The following is a 23,448-nucleotide window of genomic DNA, read 5'->3' as shown; positions in this document are numbered from 1 at the left end:
AAAAATAGTAAAAAGAATTGACAGCTGTGGGATTTGAACCCACGCCCTTTCGGACCAGAGCCTAAATCTGGCGCCTTAGACCACTCGGCCAAACTGTCTTATTGTTAATGTGACTACACACTAATTTTTATTACTTGTGTTATTTTATAGTGTAGTCATTCGCTTACACTATTGCTCTCATATCAAATCTTATTAGGACCGACATGCCGACATGTTTAGATAATATTGTATATAAGAAACATATGAAAAACCACTTTTAGTACAAAAAGAGATAGTCATGGATTAATATATAAATTAAAGAGATTCATAGCTAATTGGTGATTGAAAAAAAGGTCTACACAAGGGTAAGAGTTATAGACCATACGTGATACATATTTACTAACAATTTATCTCTAGTAAATCCTGCCATTGGTATGAATGTATCATTAATCATTTCATTTCATTAGTACTATATCTCATCATCTTAATGATTTTATTATAGTCTCTAGAATTATAGTCTAAAAGTAATGAGTAACGAGGTCGAGTTGCGTATATTTTAATATGATCAAGTAAGTGCATTCTGTGTACATTAGATCTGAGACATTCATAGCTAATTGGTGATTGATTAAAGTCTCCACAAGAGTAAGAGTTATATACTTAAACTCAAACTAGACCATACATATTTACTAACAATTTATCTCTAGTAAATCCTTTCATTGGTATGAATGTATCATTAATCATTTCATTTTATTAGAAATCATAATCTTAATAATCTATTGTAGTCTTTACAATTATAGTCTAAAGTAACGAGTAACGAGGTCGAGTTGCATATATTTTTATTTATGATAAGTAAGTGCGTTCTGCTTACCTTAGATCTGAGACATTCAAAACCATATAAATAAATTAGTAATCATGTAAAAAAAAGTATAGAATTTCAGATAATAGACGAGACAGTCCAATTTAATAATCGTTGTCAACCTAATAATTTAGTAACTCCAGGTATATCATTTGCCTGGATCTATATATATATTTTTTGAGACATTTAACAAATAAATCCTAAAGTTGCAACATATTTACAATCATGCCATTAGTATTAAATATTAATTTATTTTTATTTAATTAATTAGTATTAAGTTTTGATTTTTGAAAACAATATTTTCTATCCTAATAAAATTTCCAAAACAATAGGAAACACTTCCTTTAACATTAAATATTAATTATAATTAATTTAATTAATATTAAGTTTTCAATTTTACAAAACAATATTTTATCCATACAGACATTTCTTAAACAATCGGTCTAATCAATAAACGACATAATTTTTAAAACTGGACCAGAAGGTGAACCGGAAGCCTTTTAGGTTACTGGGCCAATTAGTCGAACTGGTTGAACCACGGGTTAATTATTTTATTGGTTTGTTTACATTTTATAAATATAAAAAAATGTAATTTGTAAGGTTGTACATTTAAAAAATATAAATTAAACATTAATATATATATAGTTAATCTATAAAATAAACTACATTTTTAATTAAAAAAATAGCCCTACGTTGTACCACGGTGAATATCTAGTTCTTATTCATAAATCGTAACGTGATTGCTTCACGTGCCTTGTCTTGGGCTAACAAAAAAAAAAAGATGAGAGACAAACTCTTTTAGTTGAACGAAAATGTTATGGTCTGTCCGAAGCATGTTGCGTATTATTTGTTTGTTATTCTTATAGATTTATTTTTTTTTTTTTTTTTTGATTAAAGGGTTTCATATTCACATTGATGTATTCGATTTTACTATATAAGTTTTATTTAAATATGTGAAAGGCTGTAACCAAAGAATTTTGTTGTAGAGAATTAAATAATGTCTTTTGTTATTTTGCTTTTACATGAACACTTCAATATGGATCCCACTTCCACTTGGTGGCAGCCTGGCGATCCAATTCTCCATGTTCCTCTGTTGTTTTCTATATAATTCCCAAAGTATCCCTTGCAGCACATCAATATGGTTAAAGTGATCAATCTCGTCAATTTAATGAATAAACCGGTCTGTGTTTAGGTACCTAAACCGGTTAAATTATAACCAAAACTGTTTACACTTCAAAAAAGTAATATAAATCCATTGAGCTTACTGTTAGTTTTCTCTAATTAACTTTTTTTCTTTACCTATTTTTTTGCCTTTTTTTTACAACTTTGTTAAATATCATCATGATTATATGATTTATGATATAAAAACAAACCGCATCAAAAGTCTAACTCAAATAATAAATTTAAAGAATTATTAGTGGTCAAAACAGTAATTTCCCGGTCTTTATAATTAAAGCAAGAAAGAAAGCTCTATATACTCTTCCCACTCACGGAACTAAGAGAAAAACTGAAATTATTCGAAGCAGAGACGACAACCAATGGAGACGAAGAGGAGAACAGTCACGAGCTGTTCTTCCATGGCGGCTCTATTCTTCTTCATTGCGTCTCTAATGGCGTCTTCATCTATCGCAGCAACACCGACACAGTCGTTCGAAGAGAATTTCAACATCATGTGGTCTGAAAATCACTTCACGACTTCCGAGGATGGAGAGATCTGGAATCTTTCATTAGACAACGATACCGGTACGTTCAAATCCGATTTGCTTCCGGTTTAGCTTGGATCAATGCCGTCCTTTTCAAAAATTATTACACTGAGACTCTTTTCCGACTTCCGACTTAATTCTATAATAAGTCTGTCTTATAATTTATAGTAAAATAACATGATTGGACCTAAACTTTTATTTCATAGATTATATTCTGAATATTTTGATTGGATGAAAATAAAAAACAGGATGTGGATTTCAGACAAAGCACATGTACAGATTCGGATGGTTCAGTATGAAGCTAAAGCTCGTCGGCGGCGATTCCGCCGGCGTCGTCACCGCTTACTACGTGAGCCGACGTTCTTTTTTAACACTCAATGTTCTAAAATAAGAGACTCAATTGTATGATTAATAGTTTATACGTTTGATGAGCAGATGTGTTCGGAGAATGGAGCAGGACCGGAGAGAGACGAGATAGATTTCGAATTTCTAGGGAACCGAACCGGTGAGCCTTACATTATCCAGACCAATGTGTATAAGAACGGAACCGGGAATCGGGAGATGCGACATTCCCTATGGTTCGACCCGACCAAGGATTACCACACCTACTCAATTCTTTGGAACAACCACCAGCTCGTGTAAGTCCTATCTTGATCTTGGGTTAACCATAGAAATATCACTAACCGAACCGGGAATTATGGGTTGGAATCTTATAAGTTACGAACCGGGAACGGAATACAAAATTTTCAATCAAACCGACCAAAAAGCTAGCCTTACTTTAACCAAATTGTAACAAATTCAAACTAGACCAAATCGAACCGAATTGGTTAACCATAGGTACAATTTTATCGATTGGTCAACCAAAAGTGTAACCCGGTTGAATACAATGTAAATCAGGTTCTTCGTGGATAAAGTACCGATCAGAGTATACAAGAACAGCGATAAAGTACCAAACAACGACTTCTTCCCGAACCAGAAGCCGATGTACTTGTTCTCCAGCATCTGGAACGGAGACGACTGGGCGACACGTGGAGGTCTCGAGAAGACTGACTGGAAAAAAGCTCCGTTCGTCTCTTCATACAAGGACTTCGCCGTCGAAGGCTGCCGTTGGAAGGATCCATTCCCTGCATGCGTCTCCACCACAACAGAGAACTGGTGGGATCAGTCCGACGCGTGGCATTTGTCCAAGACACAGAAGATGGACTATGCGTGGGTGCAGCGTAATCTCGTCGTATATGATTATTGCAAAGACACTGAGAGGTTTCCTACTCTTCCTTGGGAGTGTTCCATTAGCCCTTGGGCTTAAAAAAAATCAATTTTGGTTTTGCTTTTAAAAGTGTATTAAGTGGAAATGGTTGCTGTAATAATCATTTTTTTCATCTTCTGGATTATATTCCTGTTTATTTATTTAATTAATTATTTTATACAGTCTGCTATTTTTCATGGTTTTGTTTACAACTTACAAGGTTCAAACTACATAAAAAAGAAGTAGCATTTTTGTGATATATCAAGAGAACATACACTTTTGCCCAATCTACACATTCGATAATATATGACCATCTTTGTTACTACATTAGAAAGACAAATGTAACTTGGTGATATGAGAAGTGAACTTTTGTCCAATAGAAAAATGTAACTTGGTGAGATAGTCTTTTGTAGCTAACAAATTATATTTTTCTATTACCAGTTTTTTAACAACTACCTTAGTAACAAGTCTAGGGAATATGAGAAGTGAGCTCCTTATGATTAAAATATTCCAATAATCTAATACGAGTAGATCTACAAAATCGTAAAAAAAAAAAAAAAAAAAATTGCAGTTGTCATCTTTAGTTTTTTATTTTTTTCACCAAATTGTCTTTATTTAATTTATTCGGTAGTTGACTTTATTTTTGTTTGCATCAAAATTGCAGTTGACTAAACCCATATATTGATTGACCATCATATCACAAAATATGATTTTTAGAATTTTTTCTTTATATCATAAAGATTGATTTTCTGTAAAATTTAACTAATTAATGTTAGTAAATTGTAAATTTTAAGAATCATTAAATAAAAATTTAAAAATTTGATGTATTACTATTTGTTAACAATTATGAAAATATGTTATTATAAATAAATAATGTAATATTAAATGTTTTCTTTTTAATTTATATGAAAATCCTAAAACATCATCTATTATATAAACAGATGAAGTATAAAGAAGTAAATAAAACCAATCAATAATGAGCATAAAATTTATAGCATCACACAGAAAAAAAAAAAAAAAAAAAAAGAGCCCCAAACCTTTTGAAGAGTTGCACACATAAACAAAGAAAATGGTGATCAATTTAGTCCCTCTACTCCTCTCCCTAATCACCATCTTCATCATCTTCAACCCATCCGCCATCGCAGTATCTGAAACAACCGTAGACCAACATCAAATCCTCAACACAACAAGCCAATGGCTCCAATATTTCCCACCAAGTCTCAACCAATCCACAATCGAATTCTCTATTCCCACAATAATCGCCGCCGTACTCTCGTTCTTGGCCGCCTCGATCTCGAGCGCCGGAGGAATCGGCGGAGGCGGTCTCTTCCTCTCGATAATGACGATCGTAGCCGGTCTCGAAATGAAAACAGCGTCGAGCTTCTCTGCGTTCATGGTAACCGGAGTCTCTTTAGCGAACGTTGCATGCAACATCTTCGTTAGAAACCCTAACTCAAGAGACAACAAAACCTTAATAGATTTCGATTTAGCTCTCACTGTTCAGCCGTGTCTGCTTCTTGGAGTAAGTGTTGGTGTGATCTGTAACCGTATGTTCCCTAACTGGCTCGTGTTGTTCCTCTTCGCTGTGTTTCTTGCGTGGTCAACGATGAAGACTTGTAAAAAAGGGGCTTCTTATTGGAATTTGGAGTCGGAGAGAGCCAAGATTAGGAGTCCTAAGGACGATGATGGGATCGAGGGAGCGAGATTGCCGCTTCTGAGAGAAGATGTGGGAGAGAGAGGAATGGTTAGGTTTCCATGGATGAAGCTTGGAGTTTTAGTGATCATTTGGTTACTCTTCTTCTCCATTAATCTTTTCCGCGGAAACAAATACGGTCAGGTATGATTATTTTTGTGTTCTTTCCCTCAATTTTTTTTTTTTTGTTTGTTTGCCGTAAAAAGAGAATTTTGAAATATATATGACGACAAACAAAAAGTTGTGTTAGTTGAAATGTTTGTTTGTCCTCATATCTTAAAAAGAAAGAGAAAAATCGTTTAGGTGATTAATATATACAATATTTTTATAAAAAAAAATGAAATGATTGAAGTTTTGTGAAATTAACGACTTATTCTGCACTCGAATGGTCAAGAATTACGTGTATTTTTTAGTGACAGATGTTACTTTGGATTTGCACAGGGTATCATATCGATCGAGCCATGTGGAGGTCTCTACTGGTTCCTCTCGTCGCTTCAGATACCTCTCACTATCTTCTTTACTCTCTGGATTTGCTTCAGTGGCAGTGTCCAAAGCAACCACACATCACATAATAATAACCAAGACTCTGAAAAGGTCCAATAATATTACTGTGTAGACTTGATTATATTAGCATAGTCATAGTCAGCATGTTTGATGAATCTGAAACTGGACTTACACACAGGATATTGGACAGAACAAGTTTATGCTTCCAGTAATGGCTCTGTTGGCTGGAGTTTTGGGTGGCCTTTTTGGAATTGGCGGTGGAATGCTTATTAGTCCTCTTCTTCTCCAAATCGGTATTGCTCCTGAGGTATGTTCTTGACTTGTGTTGTTACTTGTTAGAATCAAAGCATCCCATTCGAACCAAAGTTTAACCGTGCTCTGTACTATACAGGTAACCGCAGCGACATGTTCTTTCATGGTTTTGTTTTCTTCATCAATGTCTGCAATCCAGTACTTATTACTAGGCATGGAACACGCTGGAACTGCTGCGATATTCGCTTTGGTTTGCTTTGTAGCGTCTTTGGTAGGACTAATGGTGGTTAAGAAGGTTATAGCCAAGTATGGGAGGGCTTCAATCATTGTGTTTGCAGTAGGTATCGTCATGGCACTCAGCACTTTACTGATGACAACACATGGAGCTCTTAATGTCTGGAATGATTTTGTCTCTGGTCGCTATATGGGTTTCAAATTACCCTGTTAACTGAAAATTATATAAATCCAGCTAATAAAATATTTTCATTTGGTCTCTTGAATCTTGAATTATTAAGCTAAGCTAGCAACTCTTTTAGACTAAACCGATACAAAAAGAGTCACAACCTGAGATTTTTATTTTGTCTGCTGCAAATTCTGACTGTAGGTAAAACAGATATAGTAATTGTATTTATAGAAATGTACACTTACACTTGATTTATCACACAAACCATATACCAAACTTACATTTCACACAAATTTTATTAGTATTCCTCTGCTCTTAATTCATATATACAATATTTCTAAGCAATAGGAACCGCGCGTGAGGACTGAACGAAACCATCGACCCTTTTCTTGGTCTCATCAGGGTTTGCGCCCACGATTTTGTCCATCGCATTACCATCCTTCAAGAACAAGAAAGTTGGCATCGCCTTTACTTCTAGTCGACTCGCCACTTCCTGACCAATCCAACATAGTAAAAACAAAGAAAAACCATTAATTATCTACCAGTTAAGTAAGTAGTTGTTCAATTCTTTAACAAAAAAGCCATGAAGAAAGGCACATAAGTAGTAGATTTACCTTGACATCATCAACATCAACGATGAGAAACAGAGCATCCTTATAGCTAAAGGCAAGCTCTTCGAAGAAAGAGTTCATAAACACAGAAGGAATACACCATGACGCTGTGAAGTGAGCCACAATCTGCAAAAAAAAGAACACAAAGAAACAACCTTTTGTTGGTAAATTCATATAACCAGACAAGCCAAAACCCATTCATGTCACAATCCTCTAAAAGTAAAATTCATTGGTTCATTCTCAACAGTTCATATGATCATATCCTAAAGCAATGTTTTTTTACAAAGAATCGGTTTTTAACCAAATCACAACCTCCTTAAAACTTCTTATCCTACAAAATCTGATTTCCTACATGATGAAGAGAGACTTACAGGACAACCTTGATCCTTGGCTTGACTGACATAAAAGTCCCATGATTCTGAAGAATCAACTTTAACAACTCTTGCCATCTGTTTGAAAGGTTTTTTCTTTCTAATCTCTAACGTATTAGATTGGCTTCTGGTTTTATCCTGTAAAAAAAAGATAACAATGTTTCAGTATTTATCTATCTCTACTACGATGAGATGGGACCGAGAGAGAACAAAAACTATTTGTATTAATTGACAAAAAAGTGTGGCCCAGTTATATTGATGAACGTTTTACAAAATATCAATGTCTCGTGGCATAGATATTAGTAGGAAGAAGATAGTAACAGATATTAAGAGAAGTTAGACCGACACAAAAGAAAAAGATTCTTTTGGACTATAGCCGACTAGGTGTTTGACCATGCAAGAAAAGCAAAATATCTCATCTTTTTCGTTAATCGTTTTTTTTCCATATGACATAAACCTCCTCGTAGGGCTTTGTAACAGTTTCTTTATAATTCCGATGAAAAAAAAGTTAAAATTCCATATCGAATTTACCAATTTCCCATTTAAAATTAAAGGAAGGAAATCGGAAATCCAAACGTCATGAAAAATTAAATAAAAGAGGAAAAAAACAAAGTTTTGGAAAACAGAGAGACCCTTTTTTGCTCTTTGGTTCAGTATATATATAAAAAATACACATCGGATCAAAGGAAGTGTGAGGGAGAAGCCAAAAAAAATCTCAATTTCCATATATCTCTCTAAAGAGTCAGTTCACAAACCCTAAAAGATTCATCATGTCTAGTAAACGTTTCGATCCGATGGAAGATCCGCCGTCTGCTTCTTCAAGCGACGATGATGAAGTTGACGCTCCTCTTGAAGAAGGTGATGAAATCGTTGGGAACTCTTCCTCTGACGAAGAAGAATATGATGATGATGATCTTCCCTCAGCACCTCCCATGAAGAATGTACTTTTCCTCCCCGCCACAACTGGTAAGCTAGTTTCCGATTCCGAATCAGGTTCGGGAGAAGAAACAGAGTCAGACTCTGAACCCAAGAAGAAGAAAGATCAGTTTTTGACGAATCATCCGACTGTGAAGCATGTGACCGAAACCAAAGATTCCGTTGCGAAGGATCAAGATTCCAAAAAGGTTAAAACTTTTGAGAAATCTGTGGGCAAGCGTTCACGTCAGACGGATGAAGGAGTTGTCTCATCAACGAAGAGGGTCAAGAAGAGTGGTGGTGGTGAAGAGACGAAGAAGACTTATTTCCAACGTGTTTGGACTGAGGATGATGAGATTGCTGTGTTGCAAGGTCTTATGGATTACAAGAAGGAAACTGGTGTCAGTCCGTATGATGATACTAATGGGGTTTATCAGTTGGTTAAGAAATCTGTTAGTTTTGATGTTTCCAAGATCCAGTTTATGGAGAAGCTTAGGAGTTTGAAGAAGAAGTATGAGAATAATGTTGGTAAAGCTAAGAACGGAGAGGAACCTAGTTTTGCTAAACCTCATGATCGTAGGACTTTTGAGTTGTCTAAGTTGGTTTGGGGAGCTAATGGGATGGCTCTTGATTCGGTTGTGAAACCTAATGGGAAGTCTAAGAAGAGCAGTAAGTCTAAGAAAGTCGAGTCTGTGAAGCAAGAGATTGATTCTTCTTTGCCTAATGGTAAAAATTCTGAAGATGTGATGACTACTAATAAAGGGGTTGTGGAAATGGATTCGTTTGCCAAGTCTTCTCTTGTGAAGTCACTAGCTCGTGTTGGTGTTGATGAACTCGCTGCTGATAAAGGATTGAGTATGCTTGCCTCGGAGGATAAGAAGAGAATCGAGGAGCAGTGGAAGGCGTTGCAAGTTAGGGAATTCGAATTCTGTTCGCAGAAGAGCGGTTTCATTCATGAAGTGGTGACTAAGATTGGTGAAGCTTTTCGATCAAACGTTTAAAAATATATGTACTTTTGTTTTTTTCTTTTGCCTCGTTTGCCTAGAACTCTTGCTTTTCTTATTTCAGTTGCTATTGATTCTTGAAAAGATTTCATATTGGAATGTTTCGGATTTATCAATGTAATGGAAGGAAGTTTTTAGCTAAGTGAAGCAATATAAGTTTGTTTACACTAGGCAGGAAATCTTGAGGAAGAAGACTTATTTTGTGCGGCTTCTGTTTGTTGAATTTTCTTGTTGTGAATTCTCTTTGTCTTCTTTTTTAGCAGCAATGGCTGAAACATAATATGCTGAAGTCACAAGTCCATGTCCTAGGCAAAATATGGCTCCAATAACGAAAAACCAACGATGCGGCAAGCTGCATAATCTCTTGGATTTCGAGTAAGCCAATGTTCCTATCATCAGCGCTGTGTAGCTGACAATAAAAAAGATCCTAAGACCCAAAAAAAAGGAATGTCAAAAACAAAAGCAGCTGATAATTCGGAATTGTTGTGTTGAATGAAATCCAAAACGTTTTCATCTTTCAATTACCAGGAGAGAATAAGAAAAGCCACTGCGAGTATCTTATTCGCCGTTGCTCTGTTGAAATCTTGCTTAGAGCGAATGTAAGTGCAGCCTCCAAGCACGTTGGCTAGGACATGGACAATAAACAGAAGCACCATTGCAGCTACTCCCTCGGCAAAAGCTCCCGCGCTCGGGGTTCTTGAACATCCAGAATTCGAATGTCTTAAATGTTGTTGTTGATGATGATGATGAGGTGTCTGAAGGGGAGAAACATCAAATACAAGAAAAGATTATTTAAAATGAAAATCAACTACATTTTTACACTTATTGTCTATCATAGAGAACCTTGCTTTGAGCAATCTCAGCTTCGATCCCGAGGACTGTTGCTGTAATGTCTGCACATATGATCACCACAGAAACCAAGAAACCAAGTTCGCTTTCCATTTTTCCTTGATTCATAAAAACCTTATTTTATTCTATTTTGATTTGATTACTGTATTTATATTTCCATTGTTCTATGTAAGAAGTTTAAGGGAGAGGAAAAGAATAAGGAGACAGCATCAGATTACTTTCCTAAGCCCTGCCTCTCACTGCAAGACAAAAGAGAGATTCGGTTTTGGTCTTTCCAAGTAAGTAAAGTTTCATTCCTTTTCTATATATGACATTAGTTTGGATGCTTTTCTTGTAAACTAGATCTTATGTAAGTTAAATATATCTATTAGACTATTACAGAGATATAGAGTTCATACTGAATGAAATAAGAGGTTGATCACATGTTTGACTTTCTTACTTTAACAAAGTCAAAGCTCAATAGAGGCAGCATGTGGCGTTATACTCTGTTTTGGAACGTGAAGAGAGGTGAAAATTATGATTCGCATATCTTTTTTTTTCTGTAATCACTACCCAGTCTACCCTAAATGTTTATTATAAATTTACAGGTTGTAATAGGAAAAGAATCATACCTGGTTAAGATTTGATCACCTTTGTAACATAAACGTTTTTATTATAAATTTACAGGTTTATAATAGAAAATTTTGGTTGTAAATTTTCAATTTTTCTAAAAACGTTTCTTCTTTCATGGTGTGATATGATATCATACGCTTATGGAAATGTTCACTCTCATTTTGGAAGCAGTTTGTCTGGATATGGTGAAGCAGGAAGAGACAGAAACAGAGCTGTGTCCGAACCAAAGTCAAATCTCCGTAGAGTTTCTTTATAATTCACATCCCTCCTTGTGAATCCAAGGACAGATCTTGAACAAAACATGCATGGAGTTTGGCTTTATTTCAAGAAGTCTCTAAGCTGCTGCAACGCACAGAAGTCAACTAACCGTGGTGATCCAGTGAAGAAGAACCGAATCCAGAAGACGACAAATCCAACTGGATGGTCAAGATCAATGTCAAATATGAGAGATGTATTTGTAACACATGGAGATGGAGAAGCTATGCAGAATCCAAGCTGCTGCAGCTCTCGGTCTTTGGAGAGCTCCAGGTTAATAAACACGACAAAAGTTGAGGGCAATAACGGTTACTCGGGGAGATTCAAAGGAGAATCTTCTTCTGATTTACTTCCCGGTCGTTGTTCAGAGAGATTTGATGTTCTTGGCTCTGACATCTACGGTTTTGGAGTTCTTTCTTGTCGCAAATGTCATGAGGGAGTCAGAGATCTTGATGCGTTTGAGGCGCATTACCTTTCTAACCATTCCGGTAAGACTCAGATTCGATCTTTTTTATTTTACCAGGGTTTTGGTCAAATGTTTTGAGGAGAATCTGTTTTGTTTGTTTTTGCAGTCATCAGACTCTTAGCTGGAGAGTTTTCAAGAACAACTGTTGAGTTAATCTGCAATACAGGCTATTCTCACAAGCATGGCAAAACAAAAGGGAACAACATTTCGGCGATCTTGAAAATACAAAATCTGCAAAGAGTTGTTGCAGAGTTTGAGGATTACAGAGAAGTCGTGAAAATAAGAGCGAACAAGCTTTCGAAGAAACACTCGCGGTGTATGGCTGATGGGAACGAGTTTCTTGGGTTCCACGGTACAACTCTTTCTTGCACTCTCGGTTCCAGTAACAGCTCTTCAAACCTCTGTTTCTCGGATCAATGTGGAGTTTGTCATATTCTAAGACATGGGTTTAGTGCTAAAACGAGACCGGATGGGATTAAAGGGGTTCTCACAGCATCAACCAGCACTACAGCTCTTGAATGTATTGAAATTACCGATCAAAGAAGGAACATAGGTTCATTGAAAGCTGTTGTGCTATGTAGAGTGATTGCAGGGAGGGTTCATAAACCTATGCACAAGTTCGAAGATCCTAGTGGGTTTTCTGATTTTGATTCGTTGGCTTTGAAAATGGGACCAAATTCAAGAATTGAAGAGTTTTTTCTGTTGAGTACTAAAGCTTTGTTACCTTGCTTTGTCATCATCTTCAAGCCTTGAAAATAAATTTCTTTAATCTTTTTGTATAGTTTTTTCTCTTCTTCTTTTCTTGCAAAACTTGGTGGGTCTCCTTATACATATATTGCTCCCTTTATTATATGTGTTATTAACCTCCTCCTAAACAATCTGATCGACATTAATGTGTAGATGAATACTCCTATTCAAGGTGATTTTAAAATTTAAGCATTTGACCGTTTTTGTTTTTGGGACAACCTATTCAATACATATAGGCCATCTAATTATTTGTTTCCTTATACTTGTTGATTTCATGAAGAAGTATTGAATGAGAAGTAGTATAACTTTAAGCTTTGGAGTTAGCCAAAGACACGCACAAAAACAAAATACCATATTTCTTCAAAGTTACGTACACATATCTTTTGGTGATTTGCATACACCACATCAGCCGAATCTGGAAGTGTAAAAAAATCCACGTGAGCATCTGACAGCCACGTAAGCAATCGTAAATAATTTATTTCAATAGGGACATTTCCGTATTTTAGCTCTTTTTAAGGGGCAAAAAAAGAAAAAAAACATATTTCCGTCCATTGAGGAAGCAAAGGTTTTTTTTTCCCGATATTAAAATAAAAATCCGAGAGAAAGAGAGGAAGAAGGAGAGAATCTGAAGAAGCTGAATCATAACCGAAGCTCTGTTGAGAACCCCCTCCCCACACAGCGAGAGGGAGGTAAAAATCCCTAACCACTCTCTCGTCTTCTTCCCCTCTCTCGTCTCCGGCGGCGTAAAAAAACACTCAAAAAAATCTCAATCGGAGAGAAGAGAGAGGTAAATAATAATCAAAAGCCGATACGGAAGTTGTGACAAAACGATGTCGAAGAAGAAAGTGGCTGGTAGCACCATGACACTTAAGGACTTCCATGGTGGCTCTATACCATCTGATCTCCCTCTCCCTTCTGCTCCTGGAGTGTAAGTCTCCCTCTCGATTCGTTTCTATTCCCCCTTTGGATCGCCTCTTAGTTGCTATGCTTATTAGAGATCAGTCGTATCCTTGATTCGGTTTCTTAGATTCGAGTGATGTCTCCGTTTATACCTAGGGCTATTAGATCTATATCGATTCTGATTGTTTAGGTCTGTTGTTGTTGTAATCTGAGATTTGACATGAGTCATTTCTACCGTTGATGATCAATTTTGCCATTGTAGGATTCCGAAGATTGCTACGGATCGAGCTGTGTTTGACAGAGCGCCTTGGGGAACTTCAGGAGGCAGACCTGATCAGAGGACAAGGCCGAGTTCGTCTCATACTATTAGAAATTTTGATGATAAGTCACTGTTTCTGCCTCACACCGCAAACATCGGACGCAATTTCAACGAGGATGAAAGGAAGCCTCTGGATGGGCACTCCTCTCCTCGTAGAATGTTCAGTGATGATATTTTTCGGGTTTCACGTCCGGAGGTGAGAACAGACTCGGTTTTAGCTGGACGACATGGTGGTTGGTCAGCAACGGCTGGTTCTTTCCCTGGGAAGATTAATGATGTGACTGGTAATGTTTGGACTGGGAGGAAGGAGGTTTCAGTGGCTAACAATGATCCGGGACAGTCCCCATGGACTACGCAACCAGCTGTTTCTAATTTGGTCCATTCAAGTGCGATTGACCAACTGTCTTCAGGTAGATGGCAGTCCAAGCTTTTGGTTCCGTCTCAGATGGATTTTGATGTTGTTAAGCATTCAGAGATAGAGAGCAGAGGTTACAAGACTAATAGCCTTGTGCTTAATCAAGGGGTTGAGCCACATGGGGCACGTATAGTACAGGGCTTGGTCGCTGAAGATGGGATCCAAGGTGGTAAAAAAGTTTCCCCTGAGTTTGAAAAAACCCCTGGTCCAACTTATTTGGATGTTAAGGAAGCGAGGACTGTATCAAACAGCAGCAATAAGCCTCATCCAAATTATTCTGACGTTAGGCCTGCTGGACATTTGGTGCAATCAACTGCCCCGTCTGAAGTCGTGGAACGACCTAAGCTGAACCTGTTGCCTCGCACAAAACCTCTTGATAACATTATTGAGAAGCCTGTGAATGATGGAAAACTGGTATTAATTACTAATTTTTGAGCTGCCGCTTTGGTTTTCATGTTTTTCCTTGTTGATCAACTGTGTTTTCTGATGGCTCAACTCTATATCTGCAGGAAAATGGTGCTTCAAATCTTATTCAACGTGATACTGTTTATGCAACACAGAAAAGTATGAACATTTCAAAACCTGGTTTGTCTGCGGATGAGATTCCTAACCAGCCGATTGAGCGCCCCAAATTAAATTTGAAGCCCGTGGCACAGTTGCTTGAGCAGCCAGAAGTTAAAACTGAAAAGGAAAGGTAAGAATGATCAAAGTTTTATTAAGCTATGGTGGTACTTATATTTATTGTCCCAGCTCAGTAGTAATTATTTTGGATCTTTGGGACATAAGTAGTGACACAGAAGAGTTGCTTAATTTCTCAAAATGTGTACTGACTGATGGTAAATACTGGAAGGATTATGGTCGTGACATTTTTTGGTATAAATTCAAAATTGAGATAGATGTTATCAAACTACCCTCAGACGTCCTAGATGGTAGAATATGCTAGAACATTGAATTTAGTCCATAGTTACTTTTACTTCTCTAGAATTATCTACTAGACCGTTTCCTTGGCTATAAGAAATATGCTTACATTTTCTGGTTCATGCTGCAGAAGTGCGGTTTTTGGCGGTGCCAGACCACGAGAACTGGTGAGTGCGTATTGTTTGTGTAATTCTCTTGTTAAGTTGCCTGTTTGTTCAGCATCATTTGATTTCTTGGCTGTGTAGATTCATATAGATTTTCAACCTGATTTTAATTTCTATTTGCGACTAGGTATTGAAAGAGCGAGGCATTGATGAGATCGACCATAACAAATTGGAGCAACCGACAGACAGGTTTGGGTTTCTTCTCACTATCTGTACTTACTGTTCCATTGAGATCCACTATCTAATTCTAAGTTCTTTTTATTACTTTCCGATATATCAAAAGGATGGTCCCGAAACCGATCGAAAGAGTTCCAGAGCATGCAATTCAAAGGCCAATGAGTTCTCCCCGTGGCTTGAGAACAAGGAAATTTGAGCAAAAGGACGGGAGAAATGTAAGCGACAATGCCAGATCCGAAACTCAGAGGAGGAACTGGCGTGAAAATGAAAACAAGAGCTCAAGACAGCAACAGCAGACTCAAGAGAAGACAAGACATCCATCACCAGAGACATGGCGAAAACCGGTTCCCCAGAAACCTGAATCGCCAGATAGAACAGGGCTTCGTCATGGGAAAGCCGCTTCTGCCCTTGAGCTAGCTCAAGCCTACTCTCCTTTCTCTGACCCTAAATCCGGAATTGGAAGCAGCAACAGTTTTAACACAAGCCGCAACAACCAGACGCAGCAGCAACCGTTCTCTCGGTTGGTAGGATCAACAACAACAACAACATCAAGAAAGATTAATGGCTACTGAGTTATTGTTCGTTTGTTCTTTGATATATGGTTTTAGTTCCGACTAATTTGATCTTGATTTCTCGAGCACATCTCATGTGGTTTGTGGGATCGTTTTGAGAGAGATTTAAATATGATATGTTCCCTTAAAGAACGGGTCGGATTACATATGCCAAACATGGTTACATTCTTCTTTGGTTATACATTTTTTCTTAACCGTTCCTGGGAATGTTTGAGAATTCTTGCACAAGCATGAAGACACTAGCAGTCCGACGAATGTGTTTTATGCAACGATAACTTTTTCTACTTTTGCGTTTTATGAACTTATTAAAACCAGTGATTTCAAGTAAGTTCTCAAATTATGAACTTATGAAAACCAGTGACTTCAAGTAATTTCTTAAAGGGTTTTCGAGATGGCCATGTCTACACCTCAATATCAATGAAACGTGAAACATCAAAAAAAGGACAAATCATTCAGGTCAGAAAATATGATATTGAATCACAAACACGAGAACGTAGTGACATACATATGATTTAAATGGATTATAAGGTTCTACATCACAGAGACCAAGTGTTTTCATACATACTAATATTTAAACCTCTAAAGAGGAAAACTCTTCCAGCAGATTTACATCCTCTTCTAACTGTTGTCTGATTTTTCCAGAGCTGCAAGAAAAAAGCATGTGGGGGGGTACCAGTAAATAAATAGAAGAAGACAATAGAGTCGGACTCCAAAGAAACACAGCATATATATAATGAAGTTTTGGAGAGTGTACTGTTGTAGTTGAGAAGCTTCTCAATCAGATCAACATGAGTCATTAGCATACGCCTGCAGCAGTATCTGACTAGCAGAAGCGCATCAAGGGCGTCCCTGCCAAAAGAGAAAACATATATTGTAAATTTCATACCTACCCATTGTGGAGCTTATCAAACAGCCATAAAAATACAGGTTGAATATGCCTAAAGAAAGAATCTCCTCTAAAAACAAAACTTGCTTTAATTACAAGAAGAAATGCAAAACCAACACGGATTGAATATCTAGACACCAAGACTAAGATGCTTCTACAGAATCAGAAGTCTTCATTCACACTTATAACAGTCGAGATAGAATCTACAAACAAAACAAGATAGGCACAATAGTCTCTTCCAGTAAACACATAAACAACAGATCATATTAGCTAAAGCCTAATCTTTTATCGATTCGCTTCTCCAACAGATTCGCACAAAGTATGATTGGTACTAATAAGAATCATGTAGATGAGCACAATTCTAATCAAAAGCCAAATCTAGATAGGCACATAGAGATAGATTATACAATATAGGCAGGATATAGTCTCTTCCAACGAACACAATAAACATAAAGAGAAGATTATGATAAGCTAACAACTCCTTCAACAATTAGAATAGCTATTTCCCCTCAAATAGAGAATTGTAGTTGACTAGTAGTCTCAAGTCTCAAACTTAAGTTATCATCTGCCTACAAGAAACTACAGAACCAATACCAAATCTGGGCAAAATTTCTCTAAAACTCAATAACTAAATTACAATCTATTTTCACACACACAAAGTATGAATGAATAGAGCAAGTGAAAAGCGCTTACCCTTCAGTGTAATCAAGCTGGAGAAGATCAAGATACTGATCCCATTTGTTTCCAATCACCTAAAACAAAATCACAAAAGTGAATGAAGAAAGCTTAGTAATAAATAAAGCTCAATACTTTCTTTTTCTTGCTCTATAAAGAAATTTATCTAATCGACCCAGCCATCATATTATGGGATAAGAGAGAAAGAAAGAGAGTAAAGATGTCATCTTTGTCAAAATTAGAGTAACAAAACCCCTAAAAGGACGGAGTAAAACACCCCTAAACAAGACCATAGCGAAAGGGAAAAAAAAAAAACAAACCTTTCCACAAGTGAAGCAACGAACAGGGATAATCATCTTGAGGCTTGAGCTAACTTGGTCTTGTTCTTCTGTCTCTCTTTCTCTGTTAACGATTTTAGGGTTTTAGGGTGAAGAACACAAAGGGGGCTGTCTGAGAGTAAATAGGTGAAGAACAACACGACGTCGTATTAACTATTCTTTTTCCTTTTTTTTTTTTTTGTTTTTCGTTGACAATCGTATTAAGTACTGTATAAACTATATTCAAATCAAGGCTTTCCTTAACAGTTGTTCACTTCATTTGTATAATATTCTCCAAACCAATAATTCTTTTAAGATAAACGTATAATGAACACTAAATAATAAAAAGATTGTAGACAATTCATTCATATTCACAAAAGATCTTTCAAAGAGATACCACTGATCATAAAAATAAAAAAGGTGAAATATTTAAGAAAGAATAAAGGCAAACTTTTCCCAAAATAACAACTCCTCACATTAGTTATGATCACAATTTGAGGCTCTTTCAATTTCAGACTGTTTAATTTTAGCAAAATCACAGTTCGAGAAACAGTTATTCTTCTTATGTCCTAATTCCAGAATTTACAACAAAGAGGTATTATATGATCAAATATATAATGCGACAGAGTTTATATGGGACTCAAAACTTTATGGATTCAAGTGTCGTTGTATTGAATTTTGATTAAATCCTTTCAATGGACCTAATAACAAATATTGAACATATCCCCGTTTTAATTTAACAGAGAGAATAAAGGCGACTTCGTTTGTATATGTAGTTTTTTTAATGATATTAGAGAATATGTAGGAAAAGTTAGGTTGTGAAAAATTAGGGTTTGCAAAATGTTGAACTTGCGCCGGACTGCAGCATCAACTTCTCTTCATCTCTGGAAGAATGCTACGCCTACGAGAATAATGGCTTCGTTTACTTCTTCTTCTGCTGAGATCGATACCCCTCCATTGACGACAGGAGACGGGGCTTCTTCTTCTTCTGCTAAGAAGGAGGCGGCAAAGAGTAGTTTCATCAAGAGAATGCGGTCTCTTACCAGTGAGACCTTAGATTTTATCACGAGGGAGGAAGAGAAGAAGAGTGTTATCTTCACTCATGCGGATCTCGTCAGCTCGGCAAAGCAGCTTGACAAGGAAGGCAAACATGCTTATGCTCTCGAGGTCAATCATCTATGATCCCCGCCGATGATCAAATTGTCTTTCTTTCTTGGAGATTTATGAAAGTTTTTTTTTTTTTTTTTTTTTTAATTGTTAGATATTTGAGTGGATGGATAAAAAGAAGATGAGCTTTTCTCCGTCGGAGCTTGCACTTTTTGTGGATATCATTGCTAAGACCAAAGGCTTAACTGCTGTGCACGCCTACTTCAAGAAAGGTAGACCTAGACTACGACCTAATGTATCCTCGTTTTAAGAACTGACGTGACTCTCCTGCTTTTAAAAAAAACGTGGGCTATAATATAAGTCTAGCTGTTTCATCACTCTCGCAAGTGAATGATTAACTAATAGTTTGTGTGTGTAGCTTTCATATGTACTCTTTGCTTTCTTTTAGTGGATACCACTTCATACATGTTTTGCTCTGAATTATGTATATCTTCTTCTTCATGATACTCCTCCATTGACGACAGGAGACGAAGCTTATTCTTCTGCTGAGAAGGTGAAGTGTACAGGTATTTGGGAGAAGCGTGATATTTTGGAGAAGCTGTGGTTTGTAATGGGTGAGACCTTAGATTTTATCATAAGGGAGAAAGAGAAGAAGGGTGTTTCCATCACTCAGTCTCAGGCGGATCTCGTTAGCGCGGCAGAGCAGCTTGACAAGGAAGGCAAACATGAATATGCCCTAGAGGTCTGTCATCTCATCAATCTAACATTTTGATATATTGCTTATTTTTTATTTTTTTATTATTTTAATTTGTTTACCGAGTTATGAAAGTTTTCTTTTTGTTTTTTTGGTTAGATCTTGAAGTGGATGGATAAAAAGAAGATGAGTTTTTCTCCCTCTCAGCTTGCAGTTTTTGTGAATATCATTGCTAAGACTAGAGGTTTAGATGCTGCTGAAGCCTACTTCAAGAAAATAGACCCAAATATCGACAGAATGGACACTCGTTCCAAGAATTGGCCTGCGTACGTGACTCTCCTCCTTTTGAAGCGTGAGTCTAAAAACAAATCTGGCTAAGGCCTAGCTGTTGGTCACCATCGCAATGACGTTTTAGTGAATGATTAACTATTCGTTTGGTTTCACTGTGTGTGTTGTGTGGCTTTCATATATATATATGTACTCTTTGCCTTCTTATAATTTCTCGTCGATCGAATACATCTTTATGTTTGGCTCTGAGATAGCAAGATGCTACAAATTACACAAAACCACAACACATTTAAAAGCAATCCAAGAAACAGAGCTTTTGAAACTAATTAAGAACAATAATTCGAGACCTAGTGATCCAACACATTTGAAGTTAACTATAATAACAATATTATTTAGTTAAACGGGTGACCTAGTCTCCTTATCATTATTAATATTTTGATCTTCGTTAGTCATCCGGGAAGCTTCCGTTTCTCTGTTTTTACCCCACAAGAACACGTAGAGACCAATTATTGTCACTATTGATCCAATCACACTGTATCAAAAAAGTTTTTTAAAGAATCCTAGTTAGTGTTATGAGCATGCTACATATACTTACATATATGTCTAAAGCTATATAGAAACGAAATTATTTTCATAGAGATGATTGAGGAGATAACCTTCCGAGGTATAAAGGAGTGTGTAACAGTAGGAAATCGAATAGAGTAGCCGAAAAGAGAGAAACTGGCATGATAGCTGATACGAAAACAGCTCCTAATTTCTTTATCGCCCATGTTGTTGCTACCGTCGACATTGCTTGTCCTATCACTCCCTATAATATATAGTTATATACGTGTATTAGATACTCCAAGTTTTTGCATCCTACCTTTATAACTTATAATATAAAACCATTTATAGATTTATGAAAATATAATATTATATTACTTACAGCGTATACGATGACGCCGATCACGAATTTATCATCTATAATCCAGTCTTTAACATTTCTGCTCTTGTACAGACTCAGTAGAGCACACTGGAACACTGCAAACAATGACATGAGACAAGTGCTTGAGAATTTGCAAGGGTACTTGACGCTCAAAGTCCCTTGAAACAACATCCATAGAGATAGCAACACGGTTCCTATGGTTAAGTAGAGACATCCAAGAAGCCAATTCTTGGTCTTGTCTTGAGCGGTTCTGTGGTGGGGAAGAGCCGCTATGTGAGAGTGAGAGTTTGATATATGAGGGCCTTTGTAAAATGTTAAGAACAGAGCTCCACTTATACATATTAGAGTTCCCATCACTTTTAACATCCCTGCTTGGGTCTTTAAATTCTTTACCTTTTCAGTCCTGAAAAAGAATGTAATTTAAATTCATAATTATTTTTTTAAGATTATAGGTTATATTGCACAATAAATTTGTTCTCTTGCGTTGCAAAAAGAAAGAATCAAATGAGTATTAAATTTACTAATTACATCCAGTAATACTCATGTATTTAACATACTAAATTTGTATACACAACAAAATTAATTAACTATACACGTAGGTATGGACCCATAATTACATAGTAATATTAATGAAAAAGAAGTTAAGCGGTTCCATCATTACCTGAGCATAAGAGCTAATGCGAAGGTGATTGCAGGCATCAAGCTTACCAAAGCACACGAAACAGTGGCTGACGTGTACGACAGACCAAGCAAATAGAAAAATTGCATCAAACTCGCACTGCCAATTTCAAAACCAAAAAAAAGAAAGAATAAGTTAGCTAATGATGGTTATGTGCACAACATACTTGAAAGAAAATATTTCCTATGTAGAAATATTTCAATTGTAATTTAAAGTAATAGTATCCTACAAGAGGAAATTTAAATGGACAACAGGAAAAAGTTATAAGAAATTGAGAAATTAATAGTGAGAAGACAAACCCGAGCAAACCACTGATGAAATGATCCACCATTAGCCTGAACGTTATCTTCGGTATGATTTTCCTGTTAAGTTATTGAACACTTAGTGGTGTTTTTAACATGTTAAAACAGAGCAATTCTCACAATCTTCAATTTTATAGGCATGAAGAAGTACTTCATTCTTATAACTACTGTTGAAGTGTTGATAGGTTTTATGTAAATACATATATGAAAAATATAAAATATCACTCGTTTGTAAGTCTTTGTTTTATAAAAACATAAGAAACTCATGATATGATCGGAAATATCAGACCTTTCCAAAATAAAGGCGATAGGAACTAGAATGAAAGAGGAAATAGCCATTCGATAAGCACCAATGATCATATGGTTCACACCAACATCAAGAGCTTTCTTCACTAGTGCATTCACCGAACCCATCGCTACTTGTGATATTACCATTATAATAACCGGTGCCCACTTTGCCGCTACTCCCACTCCTCGCATATCTTCAGCCATCTCTCTCTCGTCCTCTCTTTCTTTCTTTCTTTCTTTCTTTCTATGTGAGTTTTTTTTTTTAAAACAAAAAAACAAAAGTATGTCTGTTTGTGTATGTGTGTGTGTGTGTGTGTGTGTGTGTGTGTGTGTGTGTGTGTGTGTCTGTGTTAGAAAGAGTTAAGACCCAAATGTGCTTTGAGTTTGGCAACCACAAACCTTCCATTTATAAGAAAGTCTATGGGTTTCACTCATTCTAATGGAAAACCTCTAATGGAAAAAACTGTTTAAGTGGTATCAAGTTCAATTTAAACAATATTAGAATCTTGCCGCTTAAAAAAGAAAGAAGCTAAAAAGTTGACGTATTTCTTAATTTGGCGAACAATTTAAATGTTCCCACTCACAAACAACTAGTTTATTTATATATTCTGGTTAATTAATATTAATCTAATGGAAAAAAAAAAACTTGCTTTGTATAGAGGATATGCGTTTGTGAAGAGTGGAACAAACAAATTAAAGCACTCTATTACACAACAAAACCCGAGCTTATTGACTATTTCAAAGAACAAGATAGTAAGTTTATTACATATGAGGTCATCGCAAGTTTTATTGATGTGGCGGTATATATACATCCCTTTTATTGCGTCAAGACGATCGATGCGATATAAAATTACGGATTTTTTTAATTGACTTTTTAAATCTCCATTAGATAAGTTATATGAGACAGCGATACATGTGCTTTATATCACACACGTTTCATGCATGAGACGCCGATAAATAGCTTTGTCACATTAAGTTCGTGTCATCTGCCGCACATCTTATAAAAGATACTTACGTCCGAACTGATTTTGACAAAAGAGATCGATCGATGTTGGTTTAGTGAGAGAAAAGAAGTCACACAAATGAAGTAAAAAGTGTCGGTTTATCTCAATTTATACTCATTTGCAATCTAACGAGTAATGAACGTACTTAAAACACTTGCATGCCCCGTTTGACCTGGTTCAAGTTTGGGTTCGTAACTTACTTCCAATTGCAGTTGGACTGTTTTTTCTTTTTTCCTTTTCTTTTATTCGCCAACGTGAGGCTCACTACTCACTAGTCTTTACAGCTTAATCTCTTGCGAAGAAATTATATCGAATATGGATGCTCAAAATTCTGCAAAGGTGGCAATGCCAA

The 23,448-nt window shown here is 36.3% G+C and overlaps 9 protein-coding genes, 1 non-coding gene and 1 pseudogene across 13 annotated transcripts; 6 read left to right on the top strand and 5 right to left on the bottom strand.

The window, feature by feature from the left end:
- Window positions 1-18: 18 nt before the first annotated feature.
- Window positions 19-98, bottom strand: TRNAL-UAG (transfer RNA leucine (anticodon UAG)). Its single transcript has one exon. It is a non-coding gene; the product is annotated as a tRNA-Leu (tRNA).
- Window positions 99-2,227: 2,129 nt separating this feature from the next.
- LOC104755405 (putative xyloglucan endotransglucosylase/hydrolase protein 8) lies at window positions 2,228-3,966 on the top strand. The gene is made up of 4 exons (XM_010477781.3): window positions 2,228-2,578; window positions 2,787-2,887; window positions 2,974-3,176; window positions 3,436-3,966. The coding sequence occupies exons 1-4, from the start codon at window positions 2,374-2,376 to the stop codon at window positions 3,842-3,844; spliced, it is 918 nt and encodes a 305-aa protein (XP_010476083.1). The 5' UTR covers window positions 2,228-2,373; the 3' UTR covers window positions 3,845-3,966.
- A 780-nt stretch (window positions 3,967-4,746) lies between these two features.
- Window positions 4,747-6,728, top strand: LOC104755404 (sulfite exporter TauE/SafE family protein 1-like). Its single transcript, XM_010477780.3, has 4 exons — window positions 4,747-5,621; window positions 5,919-6,071; window positions 6,160-6,288; window positions 6,373-6,728. The coding sequence occupies exons 1-4, from the start codon at window positions 4,854-4,856 to the stop codon at window positions 6,679-6,681; spliced, it is 1,359 nt and encodes a 452-aa protein (XP_010476082.2). The 5' UTR covers window positions 4,747-4,853; the 3' UTR covers window positions 6,682-6,728.
- Window positions 6,729-6,832: 104 nt separating this feature from the next.
- On the bottom strand, window positions 6,833-7,835 carry LOC104755403 (thioredoxin-like protein CXXS1). Its single transcript, XM_010477778.3, has 3 exons — window positions 7,619-7,835; window positions 7,251-7,373; window positions 6,833-7,129 (listed from the first exon to the last, which is right to left on the bottom strand). The coding sequence occupies exons 1-3, from the start codon at window positions 7,694-7,696 to the stop codon at window positions 6,974-6,976; spliced, it is 357 nt and encodes a 118-aa protein (XP_010476080.1). The 5' UTR covers window positions 7,697-7,835; the 3' UTR covers window positions 6,833-6,973.
- A 365-nt stretch (window positions 7,836-8,200) lies between these two features.
- Window positions 8,201-9,707, top strand: LOC104755402 (putative transcription factor At1g11510 pseudogene; annotated as a pseudogene). Its single transcript, XR_015586026.1, has one exon. The product of XR_015586026.1 is annotated as a putative transcription factor At1g11510 pseudogene (transcript).
- On the bottom strand, window positions 9,588-10,554 carry LOC104755401 (protein DESIGUAL 3-like). Its single transcript, XM_010477775.3, has 3 exons — window positions 10,381-10,554; window positions 10,063-10,292; window positions 9,588-9,964 (listed from the first exon to the last, which is right to left on the bottom strand). Exons 1-3 carry the CDS (start codon window positions 10,492-10,494, stop codon window positions 9,733-9,735), a joined length of 576 nt encoding a protein of 191 aa, XP_010476077.1. The 5' UTR covers window positions 10,495-10,554; the 3' UTR covers window positions 9,588-9,732.
- A 165-nt stretch (window positions 10,555-10,719) lies between these two features.
- Window positions 10,720-12,586, top strand: LOC104755399 (uncharacterized). The gene is made up of 3 exons (XM_010477772.3): window positions 10,720-10,893; window positions 11,170-11,741; window positions 11,826-12,586. The coding sequence occupies exons 2-3, from the start codon at window positions 11,300-11,302 to the stop codon at window positions 12,470-12,472; spliced, it is 1,089 nt and encodes a 362-aa protein (XP_010476074.1). The 5' UTR covers window positions 10,720-10,893; window positions 11,170-11,299; the 3' UTR covers window positions 12,473-12,586.
- Window positions 12,587-13,004: 418 nt separating this feature from the next.
- On the top strand, window positions 13,005-16,060 carry LOC104755398 (uncharacterized). Of its 2 annotated transcripts, none has more exons than XM_010477769.2 (6): window positions 13,005-13,394; window positions 13,629-14,514; window positions 14,610-14,794; window positions 15,149-15,185; window positions 15,310-15,371; window positions 15,466-16,060. In XM_010477769.2, exons 1-6 carry the CDS (start codon window positions 13,297-13,299, stop codon window positions 15,929-15,931), a joined length of 1,734 nt encoding a protein of 577 aa, XP_010476071.1. In that variant the 5' UTR covers window positions 13,005-13,296; the 3' UTR covers window positions 15,932-16,060. The 2 variants fall into 2 exon arrangements, with proteins under 2 accessions (XP_010476071.1, XP_010476072.1); XM_010477770.2 differs by having other exon boundaries at window positions 13,208-13,398.
- Window positions 16,061-16,382: 322 nt separating this feature from the next.
- Window positions 16,383-18,095, bottom strand: LOC104755397 (DNA-directed RNA polymerases II, IV and V subunit 10). The gene is made up of 4 exons (XM_010477768.3): window positions 17,813-18,095; window positions 17,511-17,569; window positions 16,686-16,780; window positions 16,383-16,575 (listed from the first exon to the last, which is right to left on the bottom strand). Exons 1-4 carry the CDS (start codon window positions 17,846-17,848, stop codon window positions 16,550-16,552), a joined length of 216 nt encoding a protein of 71 aa, XP_010476070.1. The 5' UTR covers window positions 17,849-18,095; the 3' UTR covers window positions 16,383-16,549.
- A 515-nt stretch (window positions 18,096-18,610) lies between these two features.
- On the top strand, window positions 18,611-20,126 carry LOC147923328 (uncharacterized). The gene is made up of 4 exons (XM_087493975.1): window positions 18,611-18,976; window positions 19,071-19,188; window positions 19,441-19,658; window positions 19,770-20,126. Exons 1-4 carry the CDS (start codon window positions 18,650-18,652, stop codon window positions 19,986-19,988), a joined length of 882 nt encoding a protein of 293 aa, XP_087350101.1. The 5' UTR covers window positions 18,611-18,649; the 3' UTR covers window positions 19,989-20,126.
- On the bottom strand, window positions 20,085-22,871 carry LOC104755394 (WAT1-related protein At1g11460). 2 transcript variants are annotated; one of them, XM_087493974.1, is made up of 7 exons: window positions 22,410-22,520; window positions 22,094-22,300; window positions 21,802-21,864; window positions 21,485-21,601; window positions 20,824-21,226; window positions 20,555-20,706; window positions 20,085-20,430 (listed from the first exon to the last, which is right to left on the bottom strand). In XM_087493974.1, the coding sequence occupies exons 1-7, from the start codon at window positions 22,496-22,498 to the stop codon at window positions 20,295-20,297; spliced, it is 1,167 nt and encodes a 388-aa protein (XP_087350100.1). In that variant the 5' UTR covers window positions 22,499-22,520; the 3' UTR covers window positions 20,085-20,294. The 2 variants fall into 2 exon arrangements, with proteins under 2 accessions (XP_087350100.1, XP_010476065.1); XM_010477763.3 differs by having other exon boundaries at window positions 22,094-22,871.
- Between the last annotated feature and the right edge of the window lie 577 nt (window positions 22,872-23,448).

Source organism: Camelina sativa, chromosome 17 (genome assembly GCF_030686135.1).
Source record: "Camelina sativa cultivar CO46 ecotype springtype chromosome 17, ASM3068613v1".
Classification (NCBI taxonomy): Eukaryota; Viridiplantae; Streptophyta; class Magnoliopsida; order Brassicales; family Brassicaceae; genus Camelina; species Camelina sativa.
The sequence above is the reverse complement of the archived record's forward strand: the minus strand, read 5'-3'. Positions and strand labels throughout refer to the sequence as shown.